The sequence below is a fragment of the Peromyscus californicus genome, unplaced genomic scaffold, assembly GCF_007827085.1.
Source record: "Peromyscus californicus insignis strain IS unplaced genomic scaffold, ASM782708v3 Scaffold_13__1_contigs__length_99412109, whole genome shotgun sequence".
NCBI lineage: Eukaryota > Metazoa > Chordata > Mammalia > Rodentia > Cricetidae > Peromyscus > Peromyscus californicus.
In genome coordinates this window covers 18,041,936-18,058,635 of record NW_026294424.1, presented here as the reverse complement: position 1 = coordinate 18,058,635, position 16,700 = coordinate 18,041,936, and the positions used below count along the sequence as shown (strand labels likewise).

The 16,700-nt window shown below is 38.7% G+C and overlaps 1 protein-coding gene across 6 annotated transcripts in view; it reads left to right on the top strand.

Moving 5' to 3' along the window:
• The window catches only part of Efemp1 (EGF containing fibulin extracellular matrix protein 1), a 65,513-nt gene extending 63,113 nt beyond the window's left edge, over positions 1 to 2,400 (top strand). For all 6 annotated transcript variants that reach the window (XM_052734623.1, XM_052734622.1, XM_052734621.1 and 3 more), the window contains one exon: positions 1,256 to 2,400. In XM_052734623.1, coding sequence (XP_052590583.1) covers positions 1,256 to 1,503 — 248 coding nt within the window. In that variant the 3' untranslated portion in view covers positions 1,504 to 2,400. The remainder of the gene's footprint in view (positions 1 to 1,255) is intronic.
• The last annotated feature ends 14,300 nt before the right edge of the window (positions 2,401 to 16,700 follow it).

Genomic DNA, 16,700 nt, shown 5'->3' with positions numbered 1-16,700 from the left:
TTTGTTTGTTTGTGACAGGGTCTCTATGCAGCCCTGGATGTACTGGAACTCATTTATGTAGACCAGGCTGTTCTTGAACTTTGCCTGCCTCTGCCTCTGGTACTCAAGGCATGTGCCACCTTGTCTGCCTATTTATATAACTTTTTATTCACTAGAATGTAAACAAATTGTCTTACAGTTTCTATTGCTGTGAAGAGACACCATGACCATGGCAACTCTTATAAAGGAAAACATTTAATTGGGTGGTTTACAGTTCAGAGGTTCAGTCCATTATCATCATGGTGGGACATGGTGGCATGCTGGCAGACATGGTGCTGGAGAAGGAGATGAGAGGTTTACATCTTGATATGCAAGCAACAGGAAGTGAACTGTCTCCACTGGGCATAGCTTGAAGATAGGAGACTGTAGCTAGAGTTTTCCTGCCTGGCCCACAGTCAGGACAAATCTCTCTCACCTGCCAGTCCCACAGCCGCTCAGACCCAACCAAGTAAACACAGAGACTTATACTGGTTACAAACTGTATGGCTGTGGCAGACTTCTTGCTAACTGTTCTTACAGCTTAAATTAATCCATTTCTATAAATCTATACCTTGCCACATAGCTCGTGGCTTACTGGCATCTTCACATGCTGTTTGTCATCGTGGCAGCTGGCAGTGTCTCCCTCCGCCTTCTTGTTCTTTCTTTTCTCCTCTCTGTTAGTCCCGCCTATACTTCCTGCTTAGCCACTGGCCAATCAGTGTTTTATTTATTGACCAATCAGAGCAACACATTTGCCATACAGAACATCCCACAGCAGGAGACCTCAAAGCTCATCCCTACAGAGACACCTATTCCACAAAGCCACACCTCCTAACAGTGCCACTCTCTATGGGCTTAGCGGGGCCAATTACATTCAAACAACCACACAAAAGCACAATGTTAAGGAAAAGTGATAACTTTAATTACCAGTTCCAAGATTATCAAATTCTTATATGAACTCTTTAGAAAGATGGGTAGAGAAATGCTAATAACAAAGAAAAATGTGAAATGTTAACACATGTTAACAAGAAATGTAGGAAAATAAGAATTTTAAAAGCAAACCCTTACCTTGGAGCCAATGCAGATGAGGGGTCAAGGCTAAAAGCAGGCAGGGACTACACTGTGCTCCTCTAGCCTAATATTTCCCCTGATTATCACAGGAAGTATGCCAACAAACAGTAGGAACTCTAACCCAAGAAAAATCATTCTCTCTACCCCTCTTTTCTTGTTATTTTAGCAAACAAGCCCTGTGAGTGCAATGCTTGTGCTTGTGAAGTCACTATCGGGACCAAGAGAATACATCGTGGACCTGGAAATGCTGACAGTCAGCAGCATAGGGACCTTCCGCACAAGCTCCGTGTTGCGACTGACCATAATAGTGGGGCCATTTTCATTTTAGCTTTTAATAGATTCCACCATAGGCACTTAAATAAGCCAAAGAATATTGTTACATTAAAGCACTATTTTATTTATAGATATATCTAGTACATCTATGTCCAGACAGTTACACTATGGTAGGAAGTGGGCATTTAATCTGTAAGATTCAAAGTTTATCTTTATCACTGAGTGTAAATTAGACATTAATCCACCAAACATTCTTCTTGAAGGGAGCTAAGCATATATTAGCTGAAACTTGGATTCTTTCCTATAAAAACGGGACCAAGGAATGATACTGTTCTGTGGTGTGTAGAGAAATATACATTTACACAGACCATCTCATGAGGATCAGCCATCTTAACATCAAGAGCAAGGAGGAGGGTTTTTTTTAAACTGCTTTGTAAGAAAAAGGAAAAAAGTCAATAAAGATATATTTCTTTAGAAAACTAGAATCTACCATGTTTGTGTTGGTCTGTATTTTAATGATCAGTTCAAAGGTACTGTTTATTGTTTAGCAGCAAATTATTACTGGGCAATATAGTAGTTTCTATCAGACTCAAACTTTGTCATAAATTTCACCCACGATTCCAAGTGAATCACATATCTCCTCAAAAATTATCCTGTTGAGAGGTCTATGAGGAATAGTAAATAAAATAGCTTTTTGCAAAACCATGTTAGAATTCTCCAAAGAAGCAAGTACATGTAATAGAATCCCTAAAGCAAGAAATGCACCCAAGGTTCAGAGAGAAATGGAGAAAAAGTATTTTCCTGGAGACATTCCTGTTTCTAAGCTTAACTTCTAACAAGCTCTCATTTGCCAATAAGATTCTAATCCAGGTACTTGCACTCATGGGGGAAGAAATGGTGACTCTTCACCCTTAGAATTAACATTAGCCTTCCTGCTCAACTCTATGAAAAAGGTTCATGTCTTGTTTGTGTAAAATAACGGCTCCTCTTTGATGTATCATATTTTCAACTAAAAATAAATATTCTTCTAGAAGATTACCCAGTTTTCAGAAGTTCTTTAATGTGGCCAGTAACAGCTGATATAATTTTTATAAATTATTATAAAATTTATAAATTATAAAATTGAGAAAAATCACTTAAATCTTTATATTTTACATGTATATAAATAATAAAGCAGGAGATGAAGACACACAAAGATTATTAAAATCATGCCACAAAAAAAATTGGTTTCAGATGATTTCAAAGAACAAATGAATGACCCTGTCACAAGTAGCCTCACTGCTGAAAACAAATGTCTTTCAGAGTTGACTAAATGTGCAAGAATTGTCAAAAAGAGAATTCACCAGGGAACAAAATACCAACTCCTTGTGTGTAAGGAGTTGGTGTAGGTTTCACGCACTTCAGGATACAGAAACACAGAGAGTGGAAGATCCTGCTGAGCAGCCACAGGACAGCTGAAATGTGAACACAGCCCTCTCACCTGCTACATGAGAGTCTACAGTCCACATAAATTAGAGATTGGCATAAACTTTTCCATTTTTAACCAATCCATATTTTTCCTCCTATGCACAAAGACCTCAAGTCAGATCTTAATACAAAAACACTTGAGGAAATGAGGAGCTACCATATTTGTGTTGGTCTTTAATGATCAGTCTTAAGGCAGATGTTGATTGTGAAGCATTAAATCACTACTGTAAAGCATGCTAGTGTCTATAGGACTCTAAAAGTTTGCCACAGATTTCATCCAAAGCCTAAGATATTTTCCAAGATTTTTTCATCTTAAAAAGACAGGCTTGTCTCTAGCTCTCCAGGACACTGCCGAAGTAATGGGGATCTATAGAATATTCATGCATAAATGCTGGCCTTCCAGCCCCACTTCAAACACTGCATATATTATCTGGATCAACAGAAGCCATTAGCTGCCAAAAAGACGATTTCCCTTTTAGTACAAAGCCTGCTCCAACCCACAAATCACAGACATATTGAAAGACTGACATACTGCAGTCCAACTGAGGCTATTCCTTTCTTTAAATTGTGGTAAATGCACACGACACGATACACTGTTTTAGTGTGTGCAGTTTTGAAGTACACACTTCAGTGCATACAGCACATTCACCAAGCTATGCAACTATCACCTCTCCAGATCCATAACATTTTATTCACTAAAAAAATAAGCCTATTATAGTCCCTCCCAGTGCCACTTGTCACAAGCTCTTGTAAGAGCTACTTCTGCCTTTTTCGCTGTGTCCCAACATGGGTGTGTGGGTTCACATGGGTCCATGGAAAGAAGATTCAGAGGCAACATAAGAGTGAATGTAGTCTTTCATGGCGTCCAGCCTCAAAGGACTGAAGCATTTTCCCTTCACCTAGGGCAGTTTTATTTCTCTCCATTTCAGTTCAGCCAGTTAATTTCGATATGCTCAAAACAACCTGAAAGGAGCTCCTAACAATACAATGCCCAGTGCAAATTCCTCGATTTCTCAGGTACCACAGGTTTTCCCCCGGTTTCCTGAACCAAGTTTTTGCATAGGCCTTTGTATCCTTGGGAGACTCCAAGACAAGATTCACATGGAGGGCAACAAGGGAAACAAAAGGTGTCTGCTAAACAAAAGATGGATTGGGGTAGATGCTACTCTCTGGAGCCAGGCCAGGTGCAGCTCAGCAGGAATGCCACCACATGTCTTGATTTGTCAATTCTGACATTTCCTATAAATAGAAACATATATATGTGGACTTTTGTGTTTGGCTTCCTTCACTCAGCATGTTTCAGAATTAACTGACAAGCATTTATATGCAATTCTCACACTACAGTTTTTATTTGTAATTCATTCCCTTTGTGTCCATTGCATAGATACACATTTTATCAATTATTCATCAATTCATCAGCTATTAGACATCACTTGATATATTATTTCTGCTTGCAATTCTTCTTATCATACATTTTAACAAGAAACTGATTATTTACCCACCCATTTCAGAGCCAAAATTAACCCATTTTCAGCTAAATTTTGCCTAGGAAAGATTATCCAGTAAATTTTTTTTTTAATTCACAAGGACAAAGGCTTGCAAAGAACTTGGGGAGCTAACACATGAGTTCCTTTTTAGGCACAACAATCCTCAGCACACATAAAAATCCTATGTTCTCCTTGATTGTAGTTTGAAAATTCAAAGTCAGTGATGATTCAATTAACCCAGGCAGTAAACAAATCCCTGCTTTGTTCTCCAATTGGATGGGTGTATCCTTCTGTCCTTGAAAGTCATTGATCTTAAGCAGTTCCCATAGGTGGGAACTACAGCAGTGATTCACTGCCAAAGTTATAATTAGGTTTTTGCTATTGGCACACCTTCATTGAGAATTTCTACTGTAACTCCATTCAGCACTGACCAGTAGAAGGCAAAAGAACCAGGATTCTAAGAGACTTGAGCAATTCCCATAGCTTCTTGGTGCTTCAGTTACTTTATCTATAAAATGAGAAGGTTGAAATAAGGTATTTTTCCAACTTTAAACCCCTTTTAATCCCCACCCAATGGATTCATCGAGAGCTCTCTCAAAGTACCTGGGTGCTCTGTGACTGTGGCCATTGTTGAGAAGTACTGGACATCTGTGGAAGAAAATGGTTACTGTCGAAGGACAGTGGGTTTATCTTCTGAGGACATGAAAATAATCCAGTTCAGCTATGAATTTTTAAAATTTACAATATAAAATGCATTTGTACATATTAACAGTTAAATAATGTCCCTTTAGAGGACTAGAGGGACAGTGTACAAGGAAATCAGAGGATAACACATGGCTGTCTGTCCTCCCACCTTGTGGGTACTGGGGATTGAGCTTAGGTCATCAGGCTTGTAGCAAGCAAGCACCTACCCACTGAGATGTTTCACCCATTTCTCTCCACTGCTACTAACTGAAATAGTATTATTCGGTGAATGTCATTTTATCTCGCTTTACGCACAAAGGAGCCAGTTACATGTTCCCATGACACAATGTACTTCCACAGAAATATCTGTGTTTTTTCCCAGTGAGCCTTAGAAGTGAGAACTGATCCGGACCCATTTATGCTCATAGCCTGGCTGAGACCTTCATGGTTTCTGAATGGATGGATGGTCTGACAGTGTCAAGAAAGGACCAGTGATTAAATCCTCTCAATTGCCAAATCCCCATCCCAAGCAGCTTGACAACATGCAGCTTCCATTCCAAAAATAACAAAAAAAAAAAAAAAAAAAAAACCTCTCCTGTCACATACCCTTCTTTTTAAGTAAGCAAAGGACTCATGAACTTATATCTGATTTTGTTGGGTCCTCTGGCTTCTAAGACTTGCTCAAGGCTACAATATGTTGAGCAAGATCTCTGAACTCAGAGTGAAGTCATAAGACTTAAGAGTTTTCCATCGCCATACTGGTCCTTCCCAGACAGTCACTGCATCACTGGTCAACCTTGCTACTTACATGACCTGTTGTCTCAGCCTCCGTCACACAGTCAAGCTGAAATCAGACATATTCAAAATGGAGAGTTATGTACTTTCTCAAGCTGTAGCGAATTTGTTTTCTTTAACTCCAAAAAGATAGAAGTGCTTTACATAAAATACCCTTAACACATTGAAATGCAAGGAGTAATCACATAGAGTTGATTCTACATAAAAGGACAGCAATTTCCTAAAGAAATGGAAGTGTGTTTGTAAAGGTTGGAATGGAATGCTCTGCACGTGGGAACTCTTAGAGGCAGAGTAGAGAAGATGGGCTGGGTTTAATGCTCTGCTGGCCAAGGAATTGGATGAAAAGGCTTTCAGAGCCCATACCACCACAAGAATCAGAGTAATGGAAGGATTAATACAAAGAATACTGACATTCATAAGTTACTACTGAGGGAGGAAATATGTACAATAAACATCACAGAAAGGCTTGCTCATTTAGAGGCCTGGAGAAGAACATCATGGTGAACATTTCCACCATCAGTGATACCCTTAACTCCTTTCAAGATGTGTTTGAATAAAAGAGAAAAAGGAAGAAAAGAAAAAAAAAAAGCTTGGGTAAAGGTGCTTGCTACCAAGTGTGATGACTTAATTCAATACCAAGGACTCACAAGACGAAAGCAAAGAATTGACTGTGATAAATTGGCCTCTGACCTATACACATACACAACATACACACACACACACACACACACACACACACACACACACACACACACACACACCAGATACATAATAGTCTAATTTTTTAATTTAAAGAAAATATTTAGCAATAATTATTTCAAAGTATCAATTCTAAGAGGTCAGACACTACTAGAAAGCATACTTCATGTGTCTCCTCACTCTATGAGAGAGATGCTCTAATGAATTTAAATGATGTACTAGAAAAAAATGCTTAATTACTAAGGCCATTGAACATCATCCAGTGGGTTTATTGTTTTGGAAGTTGCTTCACAAATCAGCATATTGTTGACTCATGTCTTCATGAATTTGAGCAACTGTATGTTTTAAAGAGCTCTATGTGCTTCTAACTTTCTAACACTCCTTTTAAAATATAGAGGAGCTGATGATCTACTCACATGTTATGTATAAGCAGGCCACAAGGGACAGAGCCACCGTTAACATGTTGAATTATTTTTAACACACATACTTCTGTGCCAAATCACCATCCCTGAATGATGGCAAGTGTCCATGTCCTCAGCTGGGGGGTGCACCTGCAAACTACAAACCCAAACTATGACACATCTGCTTCCAAAAAGGCCAATCTTGTTTCATCTGGCCCACAGACTGAAATATCAAGACTGCTGAACAGAACAAGGCAAAAAGTGAGCTGCCTCTTCTATGCAGTCAGCGCAGAGGTCTGGTTAAGCCATTTATATTGTAAGCACATGTGCATGTTAACACAGCACAGATTCTCTTAATAAGCCAGAATTGGAATATAAATGCAAGGGAATTTTAAAGACCCAAATGTGATACTCAATTCTTTTCTAAAAATCTTCCCATAGAAATGCAATCAGTTTCTGAAGGATCAGCATTATCTACAAATGTATGCATGCAATATGAATGAATGATTTAGTGAGTATATATGTGTCTCCAAATTATTTCCTTTAAAAACTAAACTCCGTGCTTTTGTATTTAAACATTTAGACTATGTTTCATGTTGTAAATTACTTGCTTAAGCCAGGTGTCTCAGTTTGCACTATCATAAGCATATCCTGACACAAGAACTACACAGCATGGAGGTGGTTTGAGAGACTGTCTCAGACAGCACATGAGGAAGGAAGGAAGTGAACCAAAGAAGAGAGATCTCTTGAGCCAGTGAGGATGCACCATGTGGACAACTGAAGCTCAGTTTTGGAATGTACCCCTGCTAATATCCTGGGAAACTCACACCAGAAGTGTTCCATGAGAGGCCAAACAGACAGGGGCATCACCTACCAGTGTATATGCACAAACACCTCCTTGCAAGTGAGTGAGCACTCTGACACTGGAAACATTCCTCTGGCGGACGTGAAAGACTCCTTCATATGGAGTACTACCAGAAAGCTACAAACTGCTGTGGGATATTGCTTTTATACACTGATTTAATAAAACGTTGATTGACCAATAGCCAGACAGGAAGTATAGGTGGGGCAAGCAGAGAGGAGAATTCTGGGAAGAAGAAGAGCTGAGTCAGGAGTCGCCAGCCAGACACAGAGGAAGCAAGATGACAAGGCAGAACTGAGAATAGGTACCAAGCCACGTGGCTAAACATAGATAAGAATTATGGGTTAACTTAAGTGTAACAGCTAGTCGGTAATAAGCCTGATGGTCAAGCAGTTATAATTAACATAAGCTTCTGAGTGATTATTTTATAAGTGGGCCACAGGACTGTGGGGGCCTAGTAGGAACAGAGAAACTTTGACTACAACAAACTTCTATCCTAGCTCCTAGGAAACTTACATGGTATAGATGTGGGGTGGGGCACTGACATCTGTTCAAGGTCAGTTTCAGTCCAGATCACCGTGGCAACCAAAGTCTGTGTCACTCCTTGGCATGGTGCCTTCGTGTCACATAAATCCACCCCCTGACCCTTTACTTTTCATCCTCCCATCTTTTTTTTTTTTCTGGTCTTTCTCTTCTAAATTTTTCTCCTTCACAATGGTCAACTAGCAAATTAGGCACCATCATGCTCACAATTTATGGCCTGAATTAGGCGGAAAGACACCTAGCAGAAAGTGTCGTGTTGCATGGTTAACATGACATCTATATCCAGACTGTGGAGTGTATATAAAATGGGGTGCTCTTTGATGTCAACTTCAGGGGAGCTAACAAAGCTGAACTATCAAGAGCCCTTCCACATGCCAGCCCTGGGAAGGACCTTGGAAGGACATACTCAGCTGGCTTGTAGGGCAGCATCTGCATTTTAGGTTCCCTGTCACATTTTCTCTCATGTCACATGGCACTGGGGTTGTTCACAAGCAGTTTTGGACACAATTAAGGCAGGAAGGAACGTGCAGTTTGGTTTTAGCAGGAAGCATTTATATAATCAACAGTCACTACAATATATACTAAATATGCTCCTGTCTGGGTACAAATAGTTCCTAGATTATTTACACCACCTCTGTAGAAGAAAGGAGGGAGGAAGAGGAGAGGAAAGGGGCATAGAGAAGGGAGAGGAGAGGAATAAGAGTTTGTCAGAGCGAAAAGCTAGTCCATGGAAAATTCTTCCAGTCACTAGAGATATGAAGTGGTAAGCAGAAGATTTCATCCTTAATACATAGTCATGATATACTTTATGTTATATACACAATTATTAATGTACCATACTGTGAAAATATTTTTCATATTCCTATAAGATCCCTAGAAACTGATCTGACAATGAGGAATGAATTGCACCTTAAAAAAATCTTCAGGTAATACCAAAAGCCAAAGTTCACTGAAGGAAGAAATGAAATTTTTTTTGTTTTTTGTTTTTTGGTTTTTGGTTGTTTGTTTGAGACAAGGTTTCTCTGTGTGACAGCCCTAACTGTCCTGGAACTAACTCTGTAGACCAGGCTGACCTCAAATTCACAGAGAGCCATCCACCTGCCTTTGCCTCCCAAGTGCTGGGATTAAAGGCATGTACACCACCACCCAGCAAAATGAATATTTAAAAAGAAGCAGTGACTAGATTCTTGAGTTAATCAATAGTAAAGTTGATGGAGTGGCCAAAGAGAATAAATCAAAGGGGAAAGTGCTTGCTACACAAACGTTCAGACCTAAGTTCAATCCTCAACACCCATGTAAAAAGTGGTGTGTGTTTGTAATCCCAGGACTGGGGAGGCAGAGAGAAGTTATCTGGGATTTGCTGGCTAGCCAGTCTAGTCAAATTGGTGAGCCCCAGGTTGCCACAAAAGGCCCTACCTCAAAGAACAAGGTAGATAGCTCTTGAGGAATAACACTCAAGGTTGATTTTTGGCCTCCAGATACATACACACACACACACACACACACACACACACACACACACACACACACAATGGAGAGGAATGAGTCATGTAAACAAGACTATGAACAATTTTAAAAATATTTTCAGAGTTTCATGCATGCTGCATAAAATATAACATGACTGCACATTAGAAATCTGGTTCTGCTCCAACCCAGATGTTAACAAAATTGAACAGTAACACAACACAAGAACTGGCAGCACTCACTACTAACCAACCTTGTCATTTCAAAGAATATCATATGAATTCCTGTGAAAGAAAATTTATCATGATCTGAACTCACAGAACTGACAAGATAGAAATTTGACAGAGGTATCTTAAATTAGGCAGTACAAAAAAAAAATTGCATGACCTAGTAATAACTATTAATAAGATAAAGAAACTTCTATAACTATTAACTTAAGAAAATCTCAACCATATGAGAAGCAAGACTTGAATATCTTGCTATTCTCCCTATAAAAATGACATGAAGCCCTGTGCAGATAAAACTGTATAGAAACATGCTACAAGAGAATGGTCAGCAATTAGCTAGTGGGTAAGAAGGTATTTTTGCAGATTTTGTGAATTTTGCTATTTTTGTCAGTTTTTAAAACTTGTAATTTCTCTTATCATTTTAAGTAAAAATTTACTCACTTCTAATCTTGTGCACCTTTTACATTCATTTCCTCATAATAAGCGCCAAATATGTTCAGTTTGCTCAAAACTTGAATGCATCCCTGGTAACAACAACATAAATCTGTCCTCCAGTCATATAAATGGTACTTTTGTAGAAGCTATAAAATGACACTTTCTTGGTCCATTTTGTTGTTTCTGAAACAAGATACCTAATGTTGGACACTTTACAATGAAAAAAGATCTCTTAAACCAGTGGTTCTCAGCCTCCCTAAACACTGTGACCCTTTAATACAGTTCTTCATGTTGTGATGACCCCCAACCATGAAAATATTTTGTTGTTACTTCATAACTGTAATTTTGCTACTGTTATGAATGATAATGGAAATATCTGTGTTTTCCAGTGGTCTTAGGTGACCCCTGAGAAAGGGTTGTTTGACACCCAAAGGGGTTGTGACTCACTGTCTTAAAACTCATAATTTTGGACGCTAAAAATCTAAGTTAGATAGACTCATCTTTTCAGTGTCTGGTGATGGCTGTGGAATAATCCTCTTGTACACTGTAAAGAGTTGTCACTTGAATTGGTTTAATAAATCACTGATTGGCTGGTAGCTGGGCAGGAAATTAGGAGGGAAAGCCAAACTGAGAATACTGGGAAGAAGAAGGGCAGAATCAAGGAGTCTCCAGCCAGATGCAGAGGAAGCAAGATGAGAATGTCATTTTGAGAAAAGGTACCAAGCCATGTGGCTAAACGTAGATAAGAATTATGGGTTAATTTAAGTGTAAGAGCTAGTTAGCAATAAGCCTGAGCTACCAGCTGAGCATTTATAAGTAATATTAGGCCTTGGAATCAATTATTTAAGAAGTGCCTGCTGGGTATTTGGGAACAGGCAGGCAGGAGAGAAACTTCCACCTACACGAGTTATTTAAACATTTGGCAAGACTTTCAACATAAAACCTGAGAAAGCTTTAAAAAGTTATTCTAAACACACAAAAAGAGAGTCAAGCACAGCTTCTTGGTAACTGTCTTTTCTCAGGTAGGTTCTGCTTGCAGGCAGCCAGCAGGGTAGTGGCTCCTTTAAGAGAAGGCTTCCTGACTCAGCATTAGGGGCAAAAACTGTGTGGCTCTTTTAAGAGGCCCTGATACCAAACACTTAAATGGAGTTTATGAGTAGCAGATGTCACATTACTCAGTGGCAGCATGGACCCAAAAACTTCTCAGAGTTGGAGCAGTAAACATGGCTTTCAGAGCTGGTGGTAAATGCAAGGCCACCATGAGACTAGCTTCTCAAGTAACAAAGGATTGGGGCGGAGCTGCAGCTTTAGTCCTAGCCATGCCCACTTAGCAACTTAAATGCTCATGTGGTCAGAAAAAGATAGAGATATGCAGTAAAGACAGATTCCAAAACAAACAAACAAAACAAAACAAAAAACCTCTAAACTGGTTACAGTGTGCTTAAAAATCTATGTAGGCTTAGGAGAGTAAAGAGAAGGTATAGACAGTCATAAAAAAGAAATACATAGTTTTAAAATAATAAAGTCCTTTAAAAGGAAATAACATAAAAAAGCCATGTAAAGATGGAGAATACACAGAGAGTCTGGACACTGCTTGTTTATTGTGTTGTCTTTGAATTGTTTGCCAGCTGAGAGAGGAGCAACAGCTGCTGAGAGACATTTGATTATAAATGTTGCTGGATTAATCCAACCTATATATTATGAAAATGACTTGACTTCAAAATTTCATTCAACAGATATGTTACTTTGGATGAGAAGTTATGCTTTTATTTCCACAGGAAATAAGAGGCTGTAGATTCATTCTGTGTTTAAAAAAAATCAAATTTGATCAAGGAAGACCCCCTAAAAAATCTCCAATGAGAACAGATGGCCCAGATGATCAAATGTTTCAGATTGCCTCTGTTGCAGTTTCCTCCAAGTTCTGCACCCAAAAAGACTTCAAGGCTGTTGGCTGAGATGATCCAGCCTCACAGACTACTCCAGTCAGGACTTGACCATAATCCTAAATTTTCTCAGGGTCCCATAAAAAAAAAAAAAAAAAAAAAAAAACAGCACCCCCAATCAGTAGGAAGTGGCATAGAAAACTATGCCCACATTCCCCCCCAAAATGGATTATGGATGTTTGTCTTTGTTTAGGGGCTTTGGTTACAAATTATTATTGGTCATAGTCAATCTCTTTCTAAAAGAAGAAAGGGAGATATGATATAGAAATGATGGGGAAAAGGGTAGATTATTAAATCTACTTCAATCCAAAAAACAACTTTTAATCTTACATATTTTACATCAGTATGGATTTTAGTTTATTGATATAAATTTAAAGTTAATTTTGTTATACTGTGTGTATATTTCTATGTAGTTGGAGTTTTCTCCAGTCCTGCTCAGATCTACAGCCACTAAGACCCAAATAAACACACAATTATATTATTTAAACTGTTTGGCCTAATGGCTTAGGCTTCTTGCTATCTAGTTCTTAAATCTTAAATTAACCCATTTCTATTCATCTATAAGTTGCCACATGGCTCGTGGCTTACCAGTATCTTAACATCTGTTTCTCATGGTGGTGGCTGGCAGCAACTCTTGACTCAGCCTTCCACTTCCCAGAATTCTCCTCTCTCCTTAGCCCACCTATACTATACTTCCTGCCTGGCTACTGGTCAATCAGCATTTTATTTATCAAACAATCACAGCAACACATTCACAGCATACAGAACATCCCACAACATTTCTACTCTTGTTTAGGGTAATATGTTTATGCAGCTCATTTAAAAATGTAATATATAATTAAGAAAAATGGGTTAATAGTCATCTATAATAGCAAATCTATAGTCATGTTAGGTATGTTTTTAAGGTCATAAGAAATATATTTCAAATAGATAGGCAATCTTCAAACACTTTAAAGACCTATAGAATATGGCATTTAAAATATTTTAAGAACTTAGACTTTTCTTGATAGTGAGACATGTCTGCTCCTGGCAGCACCAATTATTTCAAAGAGGATGATGGGAATCGAAGAAACTCCATATGGAGTTAGTTTTTTTTATGGCAAAAGCTAGCCATGTGGGCAAAGAAAGTGTCCTTGCTTTGACTGCTGACAGTATGCTATACAAATTGGACAAGCAGGACACAAAAGAAAGTGACTGCAGAATTTTGCCAAGACAAGGGGGGACAGTCCTTCAAAAATCCTGCTTCACAGATAAGTCTGTCAGATATGCTAGGCCTGTAGGCTGAAGATGGATGCCTCAACATTGCAAAGGAACTTTGGGTGACTGTCCAGGCAGCCTGATGTGCTTGCCATTAGGTAATATTACATCCTTCTGGGGTCTTGGATAGAATTGAAGACTAGATAGTTATAGTTACAGTTTTCTTTAGTTATAATAAAAGATAAATTAGATACAAAATTTTAGACTTACCAAGATAATTATTTCCTCTAATTCTGCCAAATGCAAATAGATTAGCTAGTGTTACTGTAATTCTTACTTAACTGTTTTTGTTGTATATGATCTTACTATGTTAAAGTTAAAACCTTCCTTTTTAATTAGACAAAAAGGGAGAAATGCTGTAGAATAATCCTCTTGTACACTGTAAAGATTTGTCACTCGAATTGGTTTAATAAAACAGATTGGCCAGTAGCTGGGCAGGAAGTTAGGTGGGAAAGCCAAATTGAGAATACTGCGAAGAAGGAGGGCAGAATTAAGGAGTCTCCAGCCAGATGCAGAGGAAGCAAGAGAAGAACATTGTTTTGAAAAAAGGTACCAAGCCATGTGGCTAAACATAGATAAGAATTATGGGTTAATTTAAATGTAAGAGCTAGTTAGTAATAAGCCTGAGCTACTGGCTGAGCATTTATAAGTAATACTAAGCCTCAGAGTCAATTATTTAAGAAGCATCTGCTGGGTATTTGGGAACAGACAGGCAGGAGAGAAACTTCCACCTACAGGTGACACCATTTAGGCTATGCCCTAACATGACTCATGTACTATAAGGCATAAATGAATGCAAGAGTAATATGGAAGAGATCATATGGTCAGAGATCTATGGGATCAAGGCAGGGCCGTTCTTTGCTCTCCTATAACAACCCTTCTCTCATGAACTAATTGACTTCTTCAAGATTCCATGAGGCCAAGTTTATCTCTTTATAAGGATGGTTTTTCCCAATAAGTTCCCACTAGACTTGGCTTCTTAAGGTCTCAGTACCATTTAATACCCACTATTACTTTTTATAACATTATTGTGAGGAATATTATTATTTTGAGAACCAAGCATCTGCATGAGTTTTGGAAAAGATTAACTACTTCTAAAATACAGACGACACTTAATCTGGGTCTTAGAACATTTGAATAAGCAGGAAAGGGTACAGAAGAAGACCTTTTATTTTAGCCACACTACCTCCACCTATTACCATTATTTAATCTTCTTGGTAACAATTGTAGATTTAAAGGTATTCAGTTGTAACTCAAATTCATAAGTTTAAAATATGTTTCAAGGTCGGGAGAGATGGATCAGAAGTTAAGAGTACTGGCTGCTCTACTAGAGGACCCAGGTTTGATTCTCAGCACCCACGTGGCAGCTCACAAATGGCTGGAACTCCAGTCTTGTGAATATGATGCCCTCTTCTGGCCTCCTATACATGTACCATGCAGGCAGGTATGAGTGAGTGAGTGAGTGAGTGTGTGTGTGTGTGTGTGTGTGTGTGTGTGTGTGTGTGTGTGTGTGTGTTTCTATAGGTGGTTTCCTTAGAGTGTCAACATTCTGTTCACTTGTGTTTTACCAATGATTATCTACCTTGTTTCTTCCTTATATCTATTAACCAGCTGTTATTGAGAAAGGAAAGACTTCAAGGATGCCTATACTCTGATTATATTCCACCTCTGAATCTTGGTTTATAGTGTTAGCATCTTTTACTGAGTAACCATGCATCTAGACCTGGGCTGAGTACTAAGAAAACAGAGTAAAAATGACATACAAGTTCTGATCACAATAAACTTAAAATATGCTTATACAATTCAAGATAATATTTTGAGTCCAACTTTTTAAAGTAGCCATCATTTCCTGAGTACATGCAACTGGCAAGAGCTTTCAGCTCGTCATTTCACACTTTATACTCACGGTGGGAAGGGGATGATGGGCTCTATTTTACTAGTGAAAGAGCAGTTTCAATGATTTGGTTAGGACCGAATATCAGGCACAGTAGAACCAAACTGGAAACAAGAACCAACTTAAATATTGGCCAAGACAACTGAGGGCACCTAATCCAAGGATGCAGAGAAAGCCCCTCTGTGCTCTTCAAGATGGTGGAATCAGGTTCCTTCAGGAAAGGGCTGTTTTAGCACAGGGAGGCTTACACGGGAAAGCAGAACACAAACACAGGGTAAGAAGCCCATAAACCTTGTGATTCATAACTCTCAGCCAAGGTCCTGACTCCTACCACTGACTCACGTGACAAATCTCACTCCAACAAGCTGTTTATTCCCCTTTTTGTATTATTTTCTCTGTATTTCATTGACTACACAAGCAGACATCATTCCTAGTTTTTTTTTTTTTCAAAATGTATCATGTGTTGGTGGTCGAACATAATAACCAAATAATCTCAAGAATGAAATAATTTGCAAATTACAGCTGTGGCAAGTACTAAAAGAAAGGCATGAGATATTCACAAGCCTATATTAGGGAAACATCTATTGAAATACTCAGACCTCCCTGGCAAAGTGTCTCTTCTTAAAGATTAATAAGAATTAAGCAAAAAAAAAATTTTTTTTTGGTTTTTTGAGACACGGTTTCTCTGTGTAGCTTTGGAGTCTGTCCTGTAACTCACTCTGTAAACCAGGCTCAGAGATCCAGAATTCAGAGGTCCACCTGCCTCTGCCTCTTGAGTGTTGGGATTAAAGGTATATGCCTCTACTGCCAGTCCAGAACTCAGCACATTTTTAAGGTGAATGAGTGTGTGTGTGTGTGTGTGTGTGTGTGTGTGTGTGTGTGTGTGTGTGTGTTTTAAATTGCTCAGGTTTGGCATATTTTCTTCTGCTGAGTGAGAACTTATACAATTAACTATGAGGACATCTATAGGCATTCTAGGGCCATTTACCTTAGCAGAAGTAACTGTTCACACAGCACCAGTTACATATTCTCCCTAGTTCTAAATCTAGGCCATGGCAAAACAACCACAGGGGACTGATAGCACTCACTTCTTGTTCCAAGAAACTAAACAATAAAGGGAACTAGAAATATTAGTCCCTTGAGTAGTAGTTTCCATCTTTTTCCTAAGAGGTATTTCAAA